Here is a 24,802-nt window from a genome sequence, read left to right on the forward strand (position 1 = left end):
TATTATTCATTAACCCATCTCCCAGACATGCTAAAGCATAAAACCTATGAAAGTGCACTCCGAATGGAAGTTGGTTTGTTGACCAAACATGACTTTCTGAATGGGTGAGGATGTGAAGGCTGTACTCTGCTGTTTAAAGCAAACTGCTGCCATAGTTTGGAGTTCTCTACCCTTTCTGAAATCAGTCAGTGGTGGGGTTTTGAGGAAAGGATGGATGATGCAGTAACATGGTAACAACCTTGACAGACAAACAGTAACAAACAGATCTGAGCTGTGGTTTGCATCACATCCCTGAAAGAAGCATCGAAGCTTACCCAGAGGCCTACATATGCCAGTTCTTGGTTGAGTTGTGGCAGGTAGAGAATTAGCTGTGCTGCCTCTTGGGGAAGGGCTTATTAATCCAAGGAAGACTCCTAGATGTTTCCAAACAGTGACTGCTGGATTTCCTGAACTCAGCTTGTGGCTGAAGTCTGCTGGTGATTTCCATCGCCACACTCTTTTTGGGTTTATGCCATTCCAGGGCCCTCCAAGCTAACGGGTCTATCGTGGTGCAGATGGGGCTGTTCTTTAAAAAAAAAAAAAAAGACATAGAAAAGACACCTAGAGTGTCGCATTTTCTTGCAACACATTATGATGTGTACACTGCTCCAAGAAGTCAAATGGAAAACAGGAAAAAGAGTACCACAATGAAAGTAGGTATCATTCTTTGTACAAATGCTATGAAATAACACGTAGCTTCTTTTCCGTGTGTGTCAAAACAAAAAAAATCTCGGAAACGGCATTATTCAGAAAACTTATCAAAATATGCCTCCATTTTAGGTAAAATGGGATTCGTTGGTTCAATTGCTACAGATGTACACAGTTTTAAGACCTAGACATACAGCAAAAAAGTTGATTTTTTTTTTGAAGAGGGAAAAAAAAAGTTCTAGCTGCTCTAGGCTACATTCTCAGTTTGAGCCATGAGCGTGGGGACTTTCTTTTTTTTTGCTGTAATTCCACCATCGTTCCTGGAAGTGTGCTTCCTGGGCTTCAAGTGCATTTTGTTGGAAGGAAAAGCTCTTTTCAAAAGCTGCAGTGGAATACACAGCAGGAGGATGTGGCGGAGCAGGCCCCTCGCCTGGTGCGGCTGTCTGGCCCCTCAGTCGATGAACCTCTGACAGGCCTTCTTCCAGCGACAGGCCGTGCACCACATGTCCCGGTTCTCCATGCCGTACACCTTCCGGCACTTTTTGCCCTCTCCCCGGGGCTTTCTGTAAGACACACAAGGGAAATGTACTCAGCAGGAGGCATTCAACTGGCCTAATCTTGAGAGCCCCAAATGCCTTGAAAGAGCAAGAAGAAAGTTAGGAGATGTAGTGGGGGGTTCTCTCTAGGTTGAGACTTGAACACGTGGTGGATGTTTCCACGGCAACCACACTTAGCTCTTAGGATTTGCTACTACAACCTTTAAGCTTCTATTTGGCCGTCTTCATAAAACCAAATTAAACAAGCAAGCAAGAGAAATACCAGTAGGGCACAATATTACTCTGTCATTTGTTTTAATATGTACTTCTCAAGTGCTCTCTTGCTTCTCAAATTTCTAGTGTTCTGGTGAAGGGACTTCTTGGGAGGTCCTCCTTGATTTGTAATGAAAACTCTATCTTGTAGTTCGTTCAATTCAGAAATTCATGCAACGTGACCTTTAAAAGAACCAATTCTGCAAGAAAACTTACACCCTAATCAACAAATCTTTATTAATAATGGTTGGAGAAAAACCATGAAAACAAAAGAGAGGGTGTTTCAGGGATTCCTGGGAAATCATAGACCATCCTATCTCTGGCTTCTCTTTTTGCCATTCTTCTCATTTTTACTTAATTCCCTTGAGCTGAGGCACGTGAGTCTGCGGCAGGCATACCTCAGGCCGACAGTTGCTCTGGGTGGGGAGGACAGCGCTGTGTGAGTGTGTTGTCTCTGCTCTCCTTGGCCCACTGGCTGCTGATGTGTTGGGGAGACCTGGTAAATACAGGGAAAACAAAGTTGATAGAGGGGATTCTCCTCACCTCGCATTTATTAAGCCTTTGCCCTTGACCATGGGATGCAGAGATGAAGCCCTTCCTTCTCAGAGACCATATGCTTAAAATGATAGGATGATGCTCATGGCAGAATTTAAATGCATCCCCAAGAAGAAAGGACCCACCAACAATTAATACTTTAAAAATCTTCATGACTTCACATTATGCATTCCAAGTTGCCCAAAATAACATATTTTCACTTGAATCATATTTTAAAACTTAAAGTACGTTCCCGCTTATTTCATTTAATCCCCATGAACTCTGTCAGGTAGAGCAGGCCTCAGGATCTCCTTCTAGAGATGAAAATGTTGTAGAGGTTAAGAGATTTAGCTAAGATTACACAGCTAGTCAGCGATGATGAGACAACACAGACCAGGCCTTCTGTGTGCTCTTCCCATTAAATGGTTCAGCCATGAGATAGATGAATTCTTGCACAATGACATCCCCACAGCAACTCTGGAGTCCAAGCAAGGAATACAGGCAAGAATCAAAGAGCCTGAGAAAATTGAGGACACGTCATCTATGTAGTACTGCACACACACCCCCTGCCAGGGACAGTGATAGCAGCTGTAATTTTCACAACTACTCTACAGCTAAGTGCTATTATTGTTTCCATTTCATAGAGGAGAAAACTGAGGCACAGAGAGGTTAAATAGCTTGCCCAAGGTCACAGAACTTGTAAATGGCCAAGCCAGGATTGTGACACAGCTCTAGAGCATGTGTGATGAACAATTTTACACTTCTGCCCTCAGTCCTAATCATAGGAGGGCCCCTCTATTCCTTGATGTCTCTTGCATGGCTCAGTCACTTTCCACCACCTGTTCCCATCACACTAAATATCTTTCCAACTCCTGGGGTTTGCAAAAGGTGCAAACATCTCATTTTTATAACAAAAGAAAAATGATGTTTCTGGTTATTATATAGTCATGCCATATACAAAAGAGCATTCATTTACCAAATTAAAAAAAGTAACCACCCAGATGCCAATGTAACCACAGCAGCATTCCTGAGACGTGTGTACAGAAGTGATTTTCTCTTAGATGTAGAGGTACTAGCACTTTCTATGTTCTTTCAATGTAAAGGAATGTTTTTTGGTATTATTTTCTGATACATGAATTTTAAGACGTTACACCAGTAAGTAACAAACTTAATGTTTTAAATCAATATTTCTGTGAGTCTGATTTTACACCATTGGTATCTACTTTTTGCTAATGTTGAGTGGAGTGTGGGCCAGCAGAGGGGAGTAACATACAGATTTTTTTAAAAATAGAAAAGCTTTGGAGTCCAGTATATACATTTTATGTGGATAGACATGTAGGTCTGTGTAAGAGCAGCCCCACCCCCATTCCATAATGGACTTGGTCTTGCACAGGATTTATAATAGCTATGTATGTCCTCAGCCACCAGGGATGGCCCAGAATATGCTCATATGAATTGTTTTAGATTATTAGGGCAATAGCAAAAATTTAAACTCATGTAGAACTTATAGAATCACAGGAATACCACTTTATTTAGTCAGGGACCAGGAAAAATTTATTTGACACAGCAGTAACACTACTTTCCTCAGCTGGGAAGACAATGTGGTAGGTTCTAGATTTCACAAAGTTGTCCTTTTGAGTAGCCCTTTTACCCAAAGTGATATGAGATCGTAGGATGGCAGAGTACTACCATATTTGCTCTTCATTCAAAAATATTTATTAAGTACTTACTATACAGAATCTTGCCCTCAGGAGCTTACATTCTGGTGGAAGACAGACAATAAATATTAAAACAAATGAGATAAATTTAGAGGTAAGTGCCTGAAGAAAATAAACTGAGTTAATAGGCTAAATTGTTTTTGAAGAAGGCATTTATTTGTTTCGGATGATAAAAGAAGGCCTCCCCAGGAGGTTACCTTGGGCACTGTTGAGGGGCAGGGTTCATGACAAAGACCACCGAGTCCCAGTGAGGCAGAGAGTGGGAGGAGAGGAGATGGCGGATTTAGGTCGGGCCTCCTGACTAGGAATTGGGAATCCTTAACTCAACAGGAAGCCAGTGGAGAGTTTTGAGACAGTAAGGCATCTGATCTAACGCTTTAAAAATATCACTTGGGCTCTCTGGAGAATGGACAGGAGAGAACCTGGAGAGAACCCTGAAGACCAGTTAGGAGGCTTTTGCAACATTCTAGGCAAAAAACAGACTGGTGCTTTAGACTAAGGTTGTGGCAGTGGTGGTGAGAACGGCCTGAACTGGTATCTTTTAGAGGCAGAGTCTAGAACCTGCTAGTGGATGGGATACAGGAAAGAGAAAATCAAGATGAATCCTTGGATGAATCAAGGATGAAATCAAGGAGAATCAAGGATGATTCCTAGGTTCTGAGATGGGAAAACTGGTGAAGTGTCAGGCTTGAGGGAGGAGTGTGGAACAGGTATTTGAAAATTACATGCACACAAGTTAAGGAATGTGGGCTTACTGCAAGAATAACCTCTCTACAGTCTTTATTCTTGCAATCCGCTTGCTTAACACCGGAGTTCAGTGCATGCATGTTACATGCAAAGGCACCAAGGCCTGTACAACAGCAGCCCCACCCTCAAGCCCTAACAGACCTGGGTCTCCAGGGGGTGCGTAAGAGCACACGACAGAGTACCCAGTCGTCCACCAGCTGATTGCTCAGTTCTGTGGGAGGAGCAGGACGACCTAATGTGTGAGTTTTCCTTGAGGCTTTTAATAGTAAGATAATCATGTTTTAGCTTCTTATTTTTTGATGGGCATGAGGGTGGGGACACCAAGGGATGACTGGGGTAGAGAATTGACGTTTATTCTGCACTTAGAAATGTGAAAGATAGGGTATGGTACTAGGCTATTTATTATCTCTTTTAGTCTTCAGTAAAAATACCTAAAAAGTAAATGAACATAGTTTGTGTATACTATTGAAGCTAAGTTGGTATCAAATCAAATGAGATTGTTACAGATTTAGGATGTTAAATTTAAGCCCCATGATTACTACAAAGAAAATATTAGAGAATATTCAAGTTCAAAGAGACATAAGTAAGAGTACAAGTAGCCAGAGGTATGGGGCAGGAGGAATGGGAAGTTAATGCATAATGGGTGTAGGGTTTCTGTTTGGAGAGATGGGAAAGTTTTAGTAATAGAAGGTGGTGAGGGTACTGTGACATTGTGAATGTGATTAATCCCATTGAGTGGTACGCTTGGGAATGGCTGGGATGGGAAAGTTCATGTTGAATACATGGTCCCATGAATAAAACATAAATAAAGAAAAAACAACTAAAAAGACAATTATAATTAAATGTTATACATGATCCTGGATGGGACCTAACAAGGCAGTAGAAAAGGCTCAATGGGACATTATTGGGAAATATGAAAAAATTGGAATACTGACTGTAAGTTTATATCAATGTTAATTTGCTTGAACTTGATAACTGAACTTAAAGTGGTTACATAAGTGAATATCCTTGTTCTTAGGAAATGTACATAGCAGTATTAAGTGTTCAAGGAGCAGAATGTATACAACCTATACTCAAGTGTTCAAAAACGGGTTGATAGGTGGATGGATGGATAGATGATTGATAGGTAGATGAAAGAAAGAAAGGGGAGAGAGAGAGAGAAGAAAGAAAGAAAAAGAAAGGAAGGAAGGAAAGAAGGAAGGAAGGAAGGAAGGAAGGAAAAGGAAAGAAAAGGTAAATAAGGCTAAATGTTAAATTGGTAGACCTGGGTATCTGGGTATGCTGGAGTTGTCTGTATGGGGCTTGTATTATTTTTGCAATTGTAAGTTTGAAAGTATTTCAAAATAAAAAGTTAAAAAAGAAAAGAAAGAAAAGTAAGTGATATTATCTGCATCTTATAGGTGAGAACATTTAGGCTTTGGGCAGCATCTCAGAGCTGAAAGCAGCAGTGTGGTAATTTACCCAGCGCTTGCTATATCTGCTAAGTACTTCTGATATACTATCCAATTGAATCTTCACAACAATCCTATGATGAAAGCATTACTGTCATTTCCATTTTAGAGATGAAGAAATGGGGAGGTTATGGAAAGTTAATGTATGCCCTAAGTTAAAATACAAATAAAGCCCTGTCAACCAGTATTTTGGCTATCCCTACTAATGGTCTCCACATTTCATTCTTTATTTTTTTAAATATCTTAACCATTTCTAAGTTCCATTTTGAGGCATGCTTTGTAAAGTATATAATATACCTGAATAGTGTTATGTGGGTATTATTTCTAAATAAATAAAATTATTGGAGCTGCATGCTCAGAATTTGTCTACTGATGGGCTATGACCTCAGAAGAGTTTCAAGAACTCCAGCCTATATACAACACTGCAAAAATCGTGGCTTATCTATCCCTGGTGTTGAGTATATTTGTCTTATATCAATCAATCCTAAATGGGGAGACTCCACTTTATCTAACCCCCATTTTATAGTCATGGGAGATGGCAAAGGTAACAATAATAGTTTAATAGTTAGGGCTTGGTAAATGCTAGCCGCCCGCCAGGCATTGCACTGAGCCCCTTGCACAGAGTAGCTCGTTAACCCCCCCACCGGCACACACCTCTGTAAGGGAGAATTAGAGCTGAGCATGTGGCTTTAAGAGGTCCCGGATCTCACTCCTAATGCCAGAGCCAGGCTTTGTATCTGAGGCTCACGCCAGGGTAGTAACAGAGATGTTGTGCCCTTCTGTCAATATGTTGGAGAAATTTCTTTTCTTTGTGATTTTCTACCTCTCAAATGTTAAGGAGAAAAAAACAATCCTTGGCTTGGTTTTGGCCTCTCATAACACACTATTCTGAATTCTCTTTCAAGACATAACAAAACAAAACAAAACAAAAAGTCAGCTAAGCATCTTCTTAACAGTTAAGCAGACCCTTTAAAGTTTGGAGCGGCTCCCAGTGGTCTCCTTCCTGGGACTGCCCTTGGAGGGCAGGCTGTCTAGCTCCGACTTTCTTTCTCTGGGACCAAGAGCTCTTGGTGTTCAGTCATGAAAAGGTGGAGAAGGGAAAGGAGATGATTAGAGAAAAGGCGAGTCATTACGGAAAAACAGTTCCCTGAAAGCTATAATTAACAAGGGTCTCCTTTCTCCCTACCCCCCACAGCCTTCTACTAGAGAAGACTGAACTTTGAGTTACATCTGTAAATAGGCACATCAGCCTGCCCGCCACACACCTCTGGGAAGAGGTCTCACCCAGGGAAGTTATTAGAGCCCAATGTTCAGGCAAACTAGCATCGGCAAATTACTGAACAAAACCCTGCAACTTCTGGATTTCTCAGAAAGATTATTTCCACTCTCTAGGAAGTGTACGAAAGCATCTTCTCTTCAATACTAGGTCCAAAGATGTGGGTGAAATATAAATCCTAAATGGGGCTGACAACCTCAGAGTATTTGTTTTAGAGTACAAAGAGCATTGTGTGTCTGTGTATTTTTAGAGCATTTTATAGAACGGAAACTTCTCAATTCCTCACTTTGGATACAGTTGAAGCCATCATGAATACTAATTCATTATAATTTAAAACTTTTGGAGCTTCCATCTGAAAATTCTATTACACTCATTTAGAGGGTAGGAACTCGCATGTTCTTAGAGTCTGCCTGGCTCCCAGTCTTCTCAGGTAGGGACTAGCACTCCTGGAGAATTCAGGGTCAGCTGCTGGCCCACGGCAGTGGACACAGACCTGTGCCTGGGTGGGTTGGGCCCTTACCAGGGCCAGCTCGACAGCGGAAGGAAGCAGACAGCGAGCACCCACTTTTTTTTTTTTTTTTTTTTAAAGCGTGGACAGGGAGTGTAGCAACATAAATAACATATTTGGGAGTAAGTGCTCTTATCCTTTCTAGAGTAAAACAAGAGCCTTTGAAAATTCTCCCTCCCTTTATCTTTAAATAGGAATGGCAAGCTTGACTGCTAGAAACAGTCCAAAGTCTTGGCTGAAACAGATTGTACACCCAAATAGATGGAGAATTCTCTGATGAAAGAGCAAATTAGAAGCTGAATAGGGTTTTAGTGGGACACCTAGTTAACCCAGCCACTCTAAACTTTCTTTCAAAGCTCTAGTCTATAGGGCACCTGGTAACTGACAGTGAAATGAGTGGCTCTGCAAAATATCTAGGGCATTGAGATGAGGGGAGAGACATGGAATCCATAGCAGGAAGGAGTTTTAAAATTTTACTGTTGAATTACAAACAATATAAGGTAGACTAGCAAAAATCCTACTGCAAAACACATTCAGGAAGGATAGAGGACATGTAGCAAGTAAAAAACAAACAAACAAACAACAAAACACTCAGGGGGCTCATTCTATACTTCAGAAGGAGATGATTTAATTAAGAAGGCAAAGGGGGAAAATCCCATCTTGGTTGGTTGCAGAGGTCATCTGAAAAGAAGTTTGAACTGGGCTGCTCCATCTACACGCTATACTTATTTTTACATCAGAAGTCTTTTATTCCAAGTCAAAGACAGGAATTAGCAGGATTCAGAATAGCAGGTCTCTATGATTCTGTAATATGCAGTTGCCATTCTAGGTTAACACAGAGGGGTTGTCTCAAAAATGATATTGAGAGTCACTCTAGGTCTTTTTTATGTCCACCCAAAACAAAAAAAAACAACAAAAAAGAAATCCTCAAAAGGACCAAACGGTAACTTCTGACACCTGCATCAGTAGGATCACTGATCTTGCCAGAGCAAACCCAATACCTATGTGTCTAACTTGTTCTCTTCTAATTTCTACTAATGAGGTCACTCACTGCATTCTTGCTCTTTCAGAACTACCAGCCGTTTACCACTATTCAGTGAATCAGGGAACTTTCATAATTACTTCTGATCCATGGTTTTGCTTTAAAACTAAATACCAGGAGTATTTTCTGGAAGCTACCATTTCCCAAATTGCTGGCAGCAGGATGCTCTTTTATTGTTGGCTATTCCTCTACGGAATTTAATAAAATATTCATCAACAGAGCATAATTGATTCAACTACTTTCTTTTGAATGAGCTCCTCAGGAGACCTTAGTCTTTGCTGCAAACCTCTGGGAGTTGCCAGTGGTTGACAATAAGAAGTTTTTGTGAGGTCTTGAGGAGAGAAGTGGAGAGGAGAAAATAAGTTAATATCTGTTATCATAAGCCACTTTCTGAATCTTATCAGGAATTACACACCACTTTAAGCATCAAAGTGTGCAGGTCTGTGGATATTCTGTGATAAGCTGTAAAAGACCCAATATATTCTTAAACGAATGGCTAGGAATTAAGAAAAATTCATGGTGATTTATCAGACAGCAATCATTTAATATGTCAAATCACGCTCTTCTTACATACTACTAAATCTGATTGCATATTTCAGCACTCATTTATTTTTAAATTTTCTATCAGCATGGCTTAGTCAGGCTTTGGAAGAAAAAAATGATTTCCATTTATTTGTTTGAACTTTCAAAATGACACAAAACAATCATTTCAAGGTCATACATTTTAAAAAGTTATAATGATTAACACTACCTTTTATGTACAGTGTCTGAGACCAGCTATTCATTTTGTAAAGCATTTTGGAGACATCTAAATATACTGCCAACATAAAAAATCTTGATAGTTTTCCAAGTTGTTTATCAGCAGCTGTAGCTCACTCCTAGTTTTCTAATATACCAGTCAAAACACCTTTTCATCGAGAGGTTGATTCTGGACTATGAAATACCTGCCTGATGTGTTTACAAATGTCACTGAAGAAATAAACACGTTACTTCTGGCATTCCGACTTTTGTCTTATTCTTGCGTGTTTCTACAATTTGTTCTCTAAATTTACACCTGGCATTGACCAGACTTCTGGCGTTTTTGTTTTTCTACTTACTGGAATGCCTGTGAAGGTAACTGGAGGGGACTGCCAAGAGATGCTGAAGTTGCTCCCATTGGGGGTGAACTTGGCGGAACCTGGAATGGTCATTGGGGGTGTGGCCTGTTAGATGGAAAACAAAGTTGTTAGGAAAGAACATTTTTTCCTTCGGGTCTCAAGCTGCTGTCCACAAAGCAGGGCCTCAGAAAGGGTCTCGGCTGCACTAATAACTTTGACTAATTATCTAATAAGCGGAGTTTAAACTGGGTCAAAGGGAGTACCTAGAAATAAACTTTTTATGTCCTTAGGCAAATCCATTATACATATCAAAGGAGATATTGGATTTCCAATGTTGATTTCTGAAAAAAAATTTTATATATATATCTAGAACACCTGTGAAATACTATTCTTTACTATCAAATGGAAAATAAAAGCTTTTATATAGTGATAGTGGGTGGCACAATATTTGGGAGGGTGATTTGGCAATGTATATCAAAACCCTCAGCATTCCGCATATTGGCAATTCCATCTCTAGGAATTCATTCTAAGGAAATGGATGTACGGAAAGATATAGACAGATACAGGGATATTCACTGCAGAACCATGTATTGTATAAAAAAATTGGAAACAACACAAATGTCCAGTAATAGAGGAATGGGTTAAATTAAATATGGAACACCCAGAGAGCCATTAAAAATGATGTTATTGAAGAATACTCATTGGCATGGGAAAATGTTCATGAAATATTTAGTGAAATAAACCAAGCATAATAACAAGAGTCCATACACTAGATTAAGTTTTTTTTTTAAATGAGTATATATGCACATACAGAACAAGCCTTGAGGAGATACAAAAAAATATTAGCCAAGGTACTCTCTGGTTGTTGGGACTAGGGATGAATTTTCTTCCTTTCCTTATGTTTTTATATTTTCTACACTGAATATTTATAATATCTACAAACAGAAAAGTCTAAATATTATGAGTCTATGGGTTGGGAAGGACCTTCTAGACCACGTAGAATGTTCCAACTCTGTCATTACATAGGTGAGCAAAATGATTTAATTAAGCTAGTTCAAGACCATGATTTCTGACCTAGATGCAACGCTGACAAACAAGAACAAATGAATGAATTATTCTTTTAGGCCAACATTTCAAGAGTCAAGAATGACATTTACTGTATCAACTAATTTAATCATTTGCTTGATTCCACTGTTCTCGAGTTTAAGTTAGCTAAATAAGTGGCTGAATTCTTATACAGGTTTAGTTTTTCTAAGTACAAATATGTATGCTAGTGACAGTGGTTTTGTAATTGGCGCCACTGGAAAGTATTTTGGCAACATATAGCAGGAGCTGTAAATTTTCATATTATATCCTCTGACTCAATAAAATTACTCTTTTGGGAATTTGAAGGAAAAAAAAAGCCTCAGGCACAGAGATGTTCATAATAGAGGTTATTAATGTTAGTGCAAAAACTTGATAGACTAAAAAACAGACTAGATACCCAACAATAAGATAATGATTAAGGCAATTTTAGTGTTTTAACTTAATTGAAAACTATTCATTTGCATGGAAAGTTTTTATAAAATAATGGTAGGGGAACTCAATTACAAATAAGTAGAAGAGATTTTTAAAAGTTGCATACTGTGGTTAGAATTATGGGTAAAATGTTTTCTTAAAATTTGAATGTGTTGGAGGATTTAAGATGGTGGCATAGAGGAGTGGAAGCTAAGTAGTCCCCCTGGAACAACTGAAAAAAAACAGAAACAACTAGTAAATAATCTGGAATAACTGCAGGGGGACAAACGCGACCATCTACTCATCATACACCAACCTGAATTGGAAGGAATGCCTGAAATCACAGCATAAAATCTGTAAGTAAAAACTGCAGATCCAAATTGGGAGACTCCTCCCCCACAGCCTGAGCTACAAAGCCTCGTGGTGCCAGAGAGAAGCTTCTCCCAGCAAGCGAATATTGCTCAGCTGAGCTCCAACTGGGGTTTTAATTAGCGAGTGTGAACTGCTCACTACAGGTACAAATCCCCAACAAGTAGACAGAGGCTTTGGGTGACGACTGACCTTGGAGAGCCGGAGGGTCACCTCGGACTAGCTCTGTTCCTTTTTCGACTCAGTGGAGAAAGCCTCAGCCGTTTTCAGTTCCCAGTTCTGTGACCCAGACAAGGGTACAGCACAGGCAGAGAGAGACCACTGAAATGCTAATGACCTCCCCCCTAGAGGGTCTATCTTCTCTAAGAGGAAAGGGGTGGGGCCCAGCTCTACTACCTGCCTTTCATTCAGAACTTACACCAGTCAAGAATTATTGGCTAACAGGCGCCACCTGCTAGGCAGAAAAGCACAGTGACTGGAGGCATGAGATGGTGTACCAATTTTCTAAGACACACCCTCAGGGAAACTGGATACTGAATATTTCTTCCTTCTGGGACTTCAGCCCATTCTGGTCTGGGGAGGCCTAATTGTGGTAACCAAGGAAACCATGCCTAGACAACAGAAAACTACAACCTACACCAAGAAAAATGAGACTATGGCCTGGTCAGGGCAACAAACTTGCACTTCAGCTGTGATGCAGAAATTGAAACAACTAATAATAACTGAATTCAAAAAGTTCAGGGAAGATATGGCAAAAGAGGTGAACCGTATAATGAAAACACAGGACTTACATAAGGTAGAAATTGAAAGTTCAAAAAACCAACTGGCGGAATCTATGGAAATGAAAGGCACAACACAAGAGATGAAAGACACACTGGAAACATACCACAGCAGATCTCAAGAGGCAGAAGAAAACACTCAGGAACAGGAGAACAAGGCACCTGAAAGCCTACACACAAAAGAACAGATAGAGAAAAGAATGGAAAAATATGAGCCTCATCTCCGGGAACTTAAAGACAAAACGAAAAGCAAGAATTTACATGTCATTGGTGTCCCAGAAGGAGAAGAGAAGGGAAAAGGGGCAGAAGCAATAATAGAGGAACAAATCAATGAAAATTTCCCATCTCTTATGAAAGACATAAAATTACGGATCCAAGAAGCACAGCGTACCCCAAACAGAATAGATCTGAATAGGCCTATGCCAAGACACTTAATAATCAGATTATCAAACAACAAAGATAAAGAGAGAATCCTGAAAGCAGCAAGAGAGACGCAATCCAGCACATACAAAGGAAGCTTGATAAGACTATGTGTGGATTTCTCAATAGAAACCATGGAGGCAAGAAGGAAGTGGGGTGATATATTTAAGATACTGAAAGAGAAAAACCACCAACCAAGAATCCTATATCTGGCAAAACTATCCTTCAGATATGAGAGAGAGCTTAAAATATTCTCTGACAAACAGGCAATGACCAAGTTTGTGAACAAGAAACCTGTTCTACAGGAAACACTAAAGGAAGCACTGCAGACAGAAAGGAAAAGACAGGAGTGAGAGGTTTGGAAAACAATTTTGGGAGATAGTAGCACAACAATGTAAGTACACTGAACAAAGATGACTGTGAATATGGTTGAAAGAGGAAGGCTGGGACCATGTGGGACACCAGAACAAAAGACAAACAATAAAGACTGGGACTGTGTAACTCAGGGAAACCTAGGATGCTCAATGATTGTAATAAAAGGTACAAATATGTTTTTACATGAGGTAGAACAAATGAATGTTAACATTGCAAGGTGTTAAAAATAGGGTGGGATTGGGGGAAAATACAGTCAATGCAAACTAGAGGCTAGACTTAACAGAAACATTGTATTATGCTTCCTTTAATGTAACAAAAGCAATATACCAAAGCTAAATGCATATGGGGGTGGTGGGGAATAGGGGAAGGGTACGGGACTCCTGGCATTGGTGAAATTGTGTGACTCTTTATTCTACTTTAGGTTAATGCTATCTTTCCTTTTGTCACCTTCTAGCTATCAAGTTTGTTTTTGTTTGTTTTTCTTTCTTTCTTTTGCCTTTTTCTTTTGTCTCTCTGCCTTCTTTGACTCTTCCTCCGTCTTTGTGAAAGAAATGTCCTTATATAGAGAGTGGCGATGGTGCTCAATACATAAATATGTGACTATACGGGGAATCAATGATTGTTTACTTAGGACGGAATGTATAGTATTTGAACAAAACCATCTTAAAAGAAATGGGTTGATGAAGAAACCTTGAGGGCACTATATTGAATGAAATAAGACACATAAAGGCAAATATTGCAGGGTCTCACTGATATGAACTAATTATAATATGTAAACTCATAGACATGAAATATAAGTTACCAGGATATAGAATGAGGCTAAAGAATCGGGAGCGGTTGCTTATTATGAGCAGAATGTTCAACTAGGGTGAACTTAAATATTTGGAAATGGACAGTAGTGATGGTAGCATGTAATGAGAATAACTAACAGTGCTAAAAGGTGTGTGAAGATGGTGAAAAGGGTAAGCTCAGAGTCACGCATGTCACCAGAAGGAAAATTGGAGGTTAAAAAGATGGGAATGTATAAAATAGTGAATCTTGGGTGGACAATGTCCATGATTAACTATACAAATATTAGAAATCTCTCTCACGAACTAGAACAAATGTATGTCACTATAACTAGAGGTTAATAATAAGAGAGGCATATAGGGAAAAAATATATACCTATTACAAACTATATACTACAGTTAGTAGTATTTTAACATTCTTTCATCAACAGTAACAAATGTACTATACCAAAACTATGAATCAATAATGGAGGGGGGGCATGGTTAGGGGTATGGGAGGATGTGAGTTTCCTTTTTTTTTGTCTTTGTTTCTTTTCTGGAGTAGTGAAAATGTTCTAAAAATTGAAAAAAAAATTGTGTGGATGGATGCACAGTTGTATGGTGCTGCCGTGGGCAACTGATTGTACACTTTGGATCTGTGGATAGTTGTATGATATCTGAACAATCTCAATAAAAAAAAATTAAAAAAAATTTGAATGTGTTGACAATTTAAAAAAACAAATCAACATTTAAAGGAGTTAATAATTACAATATTCTTTCATTAATTGTAACAAAGGCACTATACCAAAGCTAAATGTCAATAACAGGGGAATATAAGGTATATGGGATTTTTTTCTTTGGAAGAAAGAGAATGTTCTCATATTGACTGTAGTGGTGAATGCATAACTATGTGATTATACCAGGAGCCATTGATTGTATACTTAAGATGGATTGCATGGTGTGGGAATAAAACTCTTTAAAAAAACATGAGTTAATAATTGCTGGGGGGAAACTGGAGTTTTAACCATGTCCTGTATTTGCAGGATTTGTCTCTAATGTCTTAGCAGGAGTGCTGAGACTTCAGCCTGAATCGAAATCACCTGGAGGCCTGTTACAACTCAGCCCTGGGAGCCCCAGACCTGATCTTGTGATCCAGAGGTGCGGGTGGGGCCCAAGAATTTAATTTCTAACAAGTTCTCAGGTGCTGCTGCTGCTGCTGAGCTGCAGAACATACTTTGAGAACCAGTGTGTTCTAATCCAAGAGGATTAATTACCCATTTAGAAAGTAGGCAGATTTGGGGTACAGTGCAATTCTGTCATTGTGCCAAAGCTTTTCAATTCTCACCGTCTCCTTTATTTTATTTTCCGTTTAACAGATACTTATACAATGGGCCAGGCACCATTCTGAGAGCTTTACCATATTAATGATTTTAATCCTCCTAGCAACCTGTAGGAAACCAGATCTTCAGTCAGCACTGGGGAGTCCGAGAATAACCCACAGGGCTCCATCTGTGTGAGATCTTAGCTTAAAAAAGAGGAAAAAAAAAGAAAAACAAACAGCTCTTGGGCTGCCGTGTACGAGGCTGATTTTCCACCGAGTTATCCTTGACTCACACAGGCCCTACGCAACTCCTTTGGTCAGGGGTCAAAGGAATGACTCTGTGTCCCTGGCAGTCACCTGGTACGCGTGGTCTGTGTGCACGAGGTAGAGGGTGGTGGGAGCGGAGCGGCTCAAGGGTGTCATCAGTTTAGTCTCGGTTTTGGCACAAGAAGTTTCCGTTCGGCTTGACTCTGGGATGGGGAAAGCAGGAGGCGAAGCCAGGGTCTGGGAAGGAGAAACCGGCGCCAGGCTGCTCAGCCCATCTGCCACCGAGTCTGTGTTGAGCTTGATCTCTGTGTAGTAAAAGTCCTCTTCTCCGTCACTGTAGTCAGAGTCCCCAACACGCCTGAAGCAGAAGGGAACAAAACAGTTGTACTAAGCCCACCCGTTCTCTTGCTTTGGAACTCCTGCACATGCTGATCCCTCTGCCTGGAATGCTGCTTCTCTCTCTTATCTGCCTGGTAAACTCTTACTTACCCCGCAACGCTCAGCTCAACTGTCCACTCCCAGGGAAGTCTTTGACCTCTTAAAGTCATTCATTCATTCATACATTCATTCATTCATTCATTCAACAACAATATTGATAATCTACTCTCTCCAGGCACTGTTCTAGGGCCAACCGATATCACAGTGAACAAAACATATATAGTCTCTGTCCTGATGGCAGGTATAGTCTAGTAGGAAAGACAGGCGAGAAACCCATAAAGAAACAGACATTTAATATATCAGGCAGTGATAAGTCCTATGGCAAAAAATAAGCAGCATAAGAGTACCCGTAAGTGGGGCTAACAATGGGGGAGGGGCACTACTCTAAATAGAGTGGTCGGAGGAGCCCCTCCAGGAGACGACGCTCGAGTGAAGCTAGGGCGGGAGCCACGCAGGAACGTGTGGGAGCACGAGCACAGAACCCTAACGTGGGCAGGCTCCGTGTTCCCTGGGAACGCAGACAAGCTGGTGGCTGGAGCTCAGGGTGCGAGGGAGGGAGTGGCCAGGGAAGAGGTGGCACAGAGGCAGGTGCTTTGTAGCCCATGGTAATGGTTGTGGATTTTATTCTGAATGTGATGGAAGCTGCCAGAGGGTTTCGAGCCATCTAACTTTCTTTTTCAAAGGATCACTCTGGCTGTTGTCCCAACTAACTCCTGGTTGGTCCTCTGTGCTCCCTTTGAAGTTGTGTTCATCCCTTCATTTAATTACGAGCCATGTCTCTGTAATGGTTTTTTTATCTTGTTGTCTCTCTAAGGTCGTAATTCCCTAGGAGTGTGTCCTGACCCTCTTTGGTCTCTCCCACATGTCACAGTGTCTGGCATAGACTATTAAATGTTGAATGAACAAACAAATGAAGATGAGGTCGTCGTAGCAGAGTGTTCATGAAGTGCAAGGATCTTGAAGTCTTCTGTCTTAAATCCTGACTCGTCCACGTTCTAGCTGTGTGTGTGACTTTGGCAATCTACATGTAGCTCTCATGCCTCAGTTTCTTCATACACAAAATGGGGATAATCATAGTACCTGCTTGTTATAAGGATCAAGTGAATATTTTAAAAATGCTTAGAAGAGTACCCAATGCATAGTAAGCACTAAATAAATGCTTATTAAATAAAAATAAACTCTGCATCAGAAGGCCTCAATTCTTCAAAATTTTACTATCACCAGAAAAAGTATCATAGGTGCTTTCAAAGTTCTTCGGCCTCAGATATGAAAATTGTATTTTTCAGTCTGGAAAATTCAGGCAAAAAAATCCACAGAAATTTTTGAGTAAAATAAAATAATTGTCCACAACCTCAAAAAGTGTTTGCTAGATTTATTCATTTCTAAAGAAGTATCTAGCAACCCAGCTTTATAGGATGGTGTGCCAGTTTGGATATATTATGTCCCCCAAGAAAAAGCCATGATCTTTTAATCCAATCCCATGGGATACTGGGATTAGGTTGTTTCCATGGAGATGTGACCCACCCCGCTGTGAGTGACACCTTTGGTTAGGGTGTGACCTCTGATTGAATGTTTCCATGGAGGTGCGGCCCCGCCCATTCAGTGTGGGCCTTGATTTGTTAACTGGAGTCTTATAAAAGAGCTCACAAACTGAAGGACCTCAGAGCTGCAACTTAGAGTGACATTTTGGAGAGTGGCTGCAGCTGAGACAGACATTTTGAAGACGGCCGTTAAAAGCTGACACTGACATTTTGGAGAATCCCATTTTGAAATGCAACCTGGGAGCAAGCAGACACCAGCCACGTGCCTTCCCAGCTAATAGAGGTTTTCTGGATGCCAATAGCCTTTCTCCAGTGAAGGCACCCTATTGTTGATGCCTTACCTTGGACACTTTATGGCCTTAAGACTATAACTTTGTAACCAAATAAACCCCCTTTACAAAAGCCAATCCATTTCTGGTATTTTGCACGATGGCAGCATTAGCAAACTGGAACAGACGGCCAAGCAGAGGCCTCTGTCCACCTCCTTCCATGGGTAGTCCCTTAATTTCATGGACACATCCAGCCACAGTAGATCACTGACTGAGAAAATTTTTTCCTGTTTGCTATCTTAACATAGAACCTAAGCCTTTTCTGTTGGGCCCAATCAGTGGCTTCTCCACGCCTAGCTCTGGTTCCCCTGAGCTTTGGGCAGAGGCATCTGGGAGGTGTCTGTGCACAGCAGGTCTGGCTGGACTTGGCTTTCCGACAAGTGTACCATTTGAGACCCCAGAGAGTGGGACGAAGAATTCGTGTCTGTTCTATTTCTGTCCCCACTTCCTTTCCAGTAACAGGCAGGCCGAGCTGCAATGCGCTGCAGAGTGCTACTAGACACATGGGCCTGAGGGAAATCTGCATCCCAGACAGGAATAAATCAGGATCAGCCCCTGATGTACAAGAATGGAGTGAGACTAAGAGAATAACAGTGTACTTTTTATACTGGCATGGTGTGCACAGCAGCTACATCAGATGCAAGAAATATCTTCTTTGGGCTTTCATACGTTGTCCCTTTGCCATCCTCCCTCACAGTCAACACTTGTTAAAAACATCCACTGTCTTCTAATAGTACTCTTGGACTAAGGCAAGGGCTGTTTCTCTCTCCCAAACCATGAGAGAGCGCAGGCCCCAGGCTCGGCCTTGGAGTCCAGCTAACTGCCTAGTCACTGGCAGAGTATGAATTCTAGTTCACTGAGGCAATTTTAAGAGCACATCAGTAAAAATGGAATCTTAGAGAGGCAAGTAAAGAGGCAGCATCTGGAGTCTCATCCACCACGGGAATGCCAATAAAAATTCTGTGGTCCACCTATGGTCTAAAAACATATAGATGGCATGTGTGCTGAAGTGTGGCGCTGAAGAGGATTCAAATTTCTGGGCAGTCAGACTTTAAAACAAACAACCTGCCTCCTGGCTACAGCTTCGGGAAGTTCTTAATAAAGCTTTAAATAACTGAACTGTTTACATTGTGAACTGTACTGACAATGATACTCGAGAGGAGACAACAGGATCTCCTTCCCTGGAAGCTGTAGGGATAGGAAGGAGGCACACTACCCTGCAGAGTTTCCATGTGGCATTTTTTGGAGAGTGGAGAGGTCCCTTTGGCTAGGGGAGCTGAAGCCTGGCTGTGCCACTTCACACTCAGGGCACCCACAGTGCTTTGTGACCTGAGGGGCACTATGCCCTGGAAGGGTCTATCTGTCTCCCCAGCCATCAGCCATAAAAGTTAGGAAGTCAGACCCCTGCTTCTCTTGACAGCCCCCGTGGAGCTGACCCTCAGAGATCAGCAAAATCACCTTAGAACTCAGTGCTATTCTCTGCCTACACCACTTTTCATGGATGACACCTTTCCCAAATTTATCCCTGGCTAGGTAAAGTGAGGGCTGCTTTTATTTGTCAACACTTATCTTGAAAGAATGCCTCTACATCCAGCATTTGGGGGCTTGGTCCCATGTTTGTGTTTGCCTTTTGCACACTGGTTATGATTTAGTTTTTCAAGGTCTCTCTGTGTCCCAGATCCTGGGATGGGAAAGACCTCGGGACTAAAGGACAAGATACTTAACCACCACTGCCCCCCCGGGATGGTTCTGAATCACCAAGGCTCCCAAAGCTTCATTTTCTCTCTGAGAAAGGATTTCTATAAAGGTTCCCAATTGTGCCCAATTACAGTTGAGGAACTGTGTGCCACATAATACAAGGAAACGTGGAGCTTGTACATGAAGGGCTTGCTTGACCAACAGAAAGTGATCAAGTCAGATCATCAGGCATAATAAGAGCAGTGACAGAGCACTGACTGATGCAAGGGTTTTTAACCCTTTTTTAGGGTATAAATGCCTTTGAGGCTCAAAGTAATGAAACTCTCCCTCGGAAGAAAGGCAAGTATCATTTTACAGGCAATTTCAGGGGGTTCAAGGACTCCTTCCAGTTCAACCATGACATGAGGAATCCCCACCCTCGTGTCTTAGAATTTACAAGTTACTCTCATGTACATTATCTCTTTGGCCCTCATAAATGACCCTGTGGGTCAGCGTTATTATTAATCTCGTTTTTTCAGAGGTAACTGAGGCCCAGAGCAGTGACTTACTAAAGCCACTCAGTAAGTAAATTAGGGAGGCTTTACAACTTTATACCTACATTCCTTCCACTGTGCCATACTGGCCTCTATTATCTGCAGGGACCATCTCTGCACTGATTAGGAAGACCGAGCAAGCCCAATCTCCATTTCGGTATTTGGAACTTTTAAGGCACACCATGCAGCATGATTCCGAGTGCAGGTGACCCTGGACTGATCTGATAGAGACGACATCCAGGGACGAGCCATCTTACCCAAGGTGAATGGTCCGGATGTGCTTTTGGATGCCAGCTGCTGTGCTCAGCACCTTCCCACAGTTTTTCCAGAGGCATTTGAACATCACCTTCATAGAATTCTATAAAGGAGAGAGAAAGTTACAATCAAATAACCAAACCATTTTATTTCTGCCCTGCAAACAAATTTTTCCCCTTCATAAGAAAAGTAACTGCTTCTTCTCTTTACTGTAACTCAGCACGGCATTCCAGGAAACCCCATGCTGGTGAGTACTGAGTATCTTGGTGAGCTCAAGACATTTCCTGCATCCTTCATGAGAACTGAGCGCTGCTGCAGCATTTCAGTTCAGGCTCAGTAAGGTGGTCCCAGTGTAATTTAGCCTTTAATAACAGTGGCTAATGTTCACTGAGCACTTACTATGTGTCATGTACTATATTTTGCTTATTCCATCCTAAAAGGCAGATGCATCTTACAGGTGCATCAAGGGCTTCAGTAAAACATGCCCAGTTAAAGAACTGGTTAGTGGCAAAGCTGGGATACATATTCAGGGGGCATGTCTCCAGGAACCACCCTCTCTGCCAGCACACAATTCCACCTTCTTCAACAGATCTCAGGATTTTCCAAAAACAGTCCAGCACAGTGACTGAGAGCTCTGATTTTGGACTTACTTCTTTATCTATAAAGTAAGAATAATAATAGTGCTTGTCTCATATGGTTAGGATGAGGATCGGATGAGGTCATGGAAGGGAATCATTTAGCAAAACACTGACAGGCATAAGCACTCAGTGTGGCTGTTATGGCGTTATTGTGATTATGCTTACTGGAATGAATTTCACGGGGGAGTCTTCTCCAGGTTGGGATGCCGTCTCTTTGTTGGCTGTTTCCTTGCCAAGACAACAGACCCTGCCATGTGACCCCAAACTCATTTCCTTTTTTCCTGGGTGCCACAGCTGAAACTTACTCCCCAGACTTCCTTGCAGTCAAGTGGGACCATATGACTGAATTGGGGCCAAGGGAACCTCAGCAGAAGTGATACACATTTCCTTTTAAGCCTCATCCCTAAAATACTCCCTAATGCCACTTCTAACAGGCTCTGCTGACAAGATGCAGAGGATCCCAAGGCCTTAGGAGATGGCAGAGCTGCCAGATCACGGGATCCTTTTGGCAGTCTGGTGAAACCTATGGACCCCTTCTCTGAATAATCCTTTTTCATGTACAAGATAAAATACATGGGATTACAAAAAGCAAGTGTTTTGAAATATGGTTATCAAAATATTGAAGATATTTTGTGACATATGAACTTTTAAATTAAATATTAAATAACAAGATCTCAAAGTGGGTCTAATAACCATGGCAACTTCAAAGTAGTGTGAAGCATGAATGATATTTCTTGATAGCTGCTACAGTTGTAATGTGATACGAAAACATCTATGATTACTATTGGAAGAAAAGTGCTAATGTTATTGTGGTTTGGTGCCCTCAATCATAACTGCATCAAATGCTAAATTACAGTTAAGAGGTTAGTGATTACAAAGATACACTTTTTCCCCATCCAAGTTCACAGACACCCTGAATTCTGCCCAACCCTTTGGGATCTGTGGGCCCCAGGTTACAGACCCCTGTGCTAGACGGAAGAGGCCTGGTCCCTGGAGGACATGCCCAGCCCCTACCCTCCCGTTTCATCATCTCTGTTGGCCTGCCTTGGACTGTGACTTGGGAATAAATAAATCTTCATTGTGTTAAGCTACTGAGATTTGGAAACGGGTGTTACAACAGTAAGCCGACCCAGCCAATAAACACAGTAGCATTGACACCTTCCCCAAACTGATGGGATTTATTTAACTTTGTTTACATGTCATGGGATTTTTGCCATCAAGTAGCTGTGATTCCTACTTTCATAAATCTGGTTCCATGAAGCAATAATTTACACATTTAGAAGATGACTCTTCTAGCGATTGCTGATGGGATTAATATCGTGATGACTGATCTGGAAGGCCACCCCTACTGAAGACTTTCTCTGTTTCTGAATTGAAAAGGAACTTGGAAGGCCCCAGATCTGAGGAGTTGCGGTCGCGGTTACTGCTTCTAGGGGGAGGGGCGGCCGGTAGCTGAGCCCTCAGCTCTCGGGGCTGCTTAAAGGGTACCGGCGGCGGGGGCTCTTTCCCGGAGGCGAGGGGGAGGTGGAGGACTTGGCCGGGTCCTCGGCGGGAGGCGTGCAAGGTGTGGAGGGCAGCGATAAGGACAAGACACTCTTCATCCAGTAGGAGTATGCGCCAAAGAGGCTTTATTCAGGGGTGATCACAGGTTATATAGGCTGGTAAGAAGGGTAGGGCTGGAAAAGAGGTGAAGTAGCCTTAAATGGCAATACTGAAGGGAGAGGGGCTAGGATTGGTTCTGAGAGGACGCAGGAGCCGTTGCAGCGGGCGGGGGTTGTTCTGGCCACGGTGCATGCGCGCTGGCGGTGGCAGGAGTGGCCTTGGCACAAGGGAGTGTGTGGGCAAGATAAGGAAGTGAGGAAAGGGCGGTTGGGAGAAAGGCGGTTTCCTCCGGCAAGCCTCTCCTGCCCGTGACATTTTGGGTGAGGAAAAGGGAGCTGCCCTGACCTCGCTCCTCAGGCTCGGGGGGGCTGCAGAGGGCACTAACGCCCGTACCTACTACCCTCCCCAGGGGGTGATATCAGGTCCCCTGGCCCAGGCCTGGCAAGCCGAGGTACAAGCTCAGCTACCCGCAATTCCCCTTTCTTTTCTAATTAGAGGAAGAGGCTTTACCGGAGAGGCCCGCTAAGGGTGAGGGAAGGGGGAGGTTAGGGAAGGGAAAAAGGGGTTGACGGTGGCTCGGTGAGGCTGGAGCTCAGTGTTGGTGTGGTGCCCGGGCGCTTGACAATGGCTTCGCTGCAGCGGGCTGGGCGAAGGTGAGGGGTTTAAAGTTCAGGGGTTCAGAGAAGCTGGAACTCGAGGCGAGAGCGATGTTCAGGTGATTGAGAAGGGCCTCGCGGTCGGCGGGTTGACCGGTGGCGTTGAGGTCGCGAAGGGTTGGCTGTCATCTTGGAGTGGGGGGCGTCAGAGGTGGCGAGTTGCTGATACTGGATTTGCACGAACGAGGAAAAAATGGCATCCGTTTGTTTCCTTACAAGCTGGACAATTTTGCGGATGAGGCAGGGTCCTAAGATGAGAGCTAGAATAATTATTAATAGGGGGCCAAGAAAAGGAAGGATGTATGGGAGGATGGGAGTGAAAAAACTGGACCAATAACTGGTGGCTTCACGATCTTTTTTACGCTTTTCCAGTCCCTCTCGGACCCTTTTCAGGCTGTCCTCGACGAGACCTGTGGAATTGGCATATACATAGCACTCTTCTAGGGCAGCGCAGAGGCCTCCCTCCCTGAGGAGGAGAAGATCAAGACCTCGGCGGTTTTGGAGCACTACCTCAGAGAGGGAATTGACAGAATTTTTTAGATGGTAAATAGCGTTTTGTAAGTGACGAATGTCCTCGTCAACAGCCGCCCTGAGGTGAGTTAGGGCGGAGTCTTGACTGGCTAGTGCAGCGATTCCGGTGCCAGCGCCGGCAAGACCTAGGAGGGAGGCAATTGTGAGGACGGTGATGGGCTCTCGCTTTTGTAGAAGGACAGGAGCTGCAGCTTTTTCCAGACGGAGGAAGAAGTCTTCTTCGCTGTGGTATAAGACCCTAGGGATAAGGACAATTAGGAGGCAAGTTTCTTTATATTCACTGATGATATTCGTGCTGAGACAGGGGGTAAGTCCTGTAGAGGAGCAGAGCCATTGGGAGGAGTTATGAGGAATGAGAAATTTTGCCGAGCTGCTGGGAGATGAGTAGCTGGCACAGGCAGTGAGGTCGGGAGAGTTACTGGAGCGAGGGCGGACGCACTTTCCCGTATAGGAGACTGAATGAAAGGTCAGGGGGATGGCAGAGGTATTCCAATTGCATTCCAAGGGGCTGTTTTCTGTGCTTTCTGAAAAGGAGAGGTTGGAGGCAACGGGCTCGTACAGGGGGGAGGAAGTGGAGAGGCAAAGCCAACAAGAGGAGGTAAGATTGGGGTTGGAGGAATTCACTGAGGTGAAGGCCGCTTGGATAAGGCCGAGGAGGGGAGAGGAATAACGAGAGGGGGGTAGAGGAGGCTGGGGTGGTGGGGTTTGCGATATAGCTGAGGTGCGGCTGGTTGGAGCTGAGGTGCGGCTGGAGAGCCGTGGAAAAAGGGGGTTAAGGACTTGGTTGGGACCTATGCCAGAGGGTGTTTTTAATGCAGTATTTTGGCCTGGTTGGTTTGCAGCCTCTTTTTTTTATGAGAATAAGTGATCCTCGGTCGCCTCCTTTTTTATAGATTCTGAAGCCTCAAGTTTGACCG

At 42.6% G+C, this 24,802-nt stretch overlaps 1 protein-coding gene across 1 annotated transcript in view; it reads right to left on the minus strand.

Moving 5' to 3' along the window:
• Window positions 1-951: 951 nt before the first annotated feature.
• ZNF704 (zinc finger protein 704) overlaps window positions 952-24,802 on the minus strand; it is a 265,604-nt gene continuing 241,753 nt past the window's right edge. Inside the window, exons 5-9 of the mRNA XM_037803600.1 lie at window positions 20,461-20,561; window positions 15,755-16,022; window positions 9,870-9,974; window positions 1,895-1,992; window positions 952-1,250 (exon numbers count right to left, since the gene is read on the minus strand). Coding sequence (XP_037659528.1) covers window positions 1,139-1,250; window positions 1,895-1,992; window positions 9,870-9,974; window positions 15,755-16,022; window positions 20,461-20,561 — 684 coding nt within the window. The 3' untranslated portion in view covers window positions 952-1,138. The remainder of the gene's footprint in view (window positions 1,251-1,894; window positions 1,993-9,869; window positions 9,975-15,754; window positions 16,023-20,460; window positions 20,562-24,802) is intronic.

This window comes from Choloepus didactylus, chromosome 14 (assembly GCF_015220235.1).
Source record: "Choloepus didactylus isolate mChoDid1 chromosome 14, mChoDid1.pri, whole genome shotgun sequence".
NCBI lineage: Eukaryota > Metazoa > Chordata > Mammalia > Pilosa > Megalonychidae > Choloepus > Choloepus didactylus.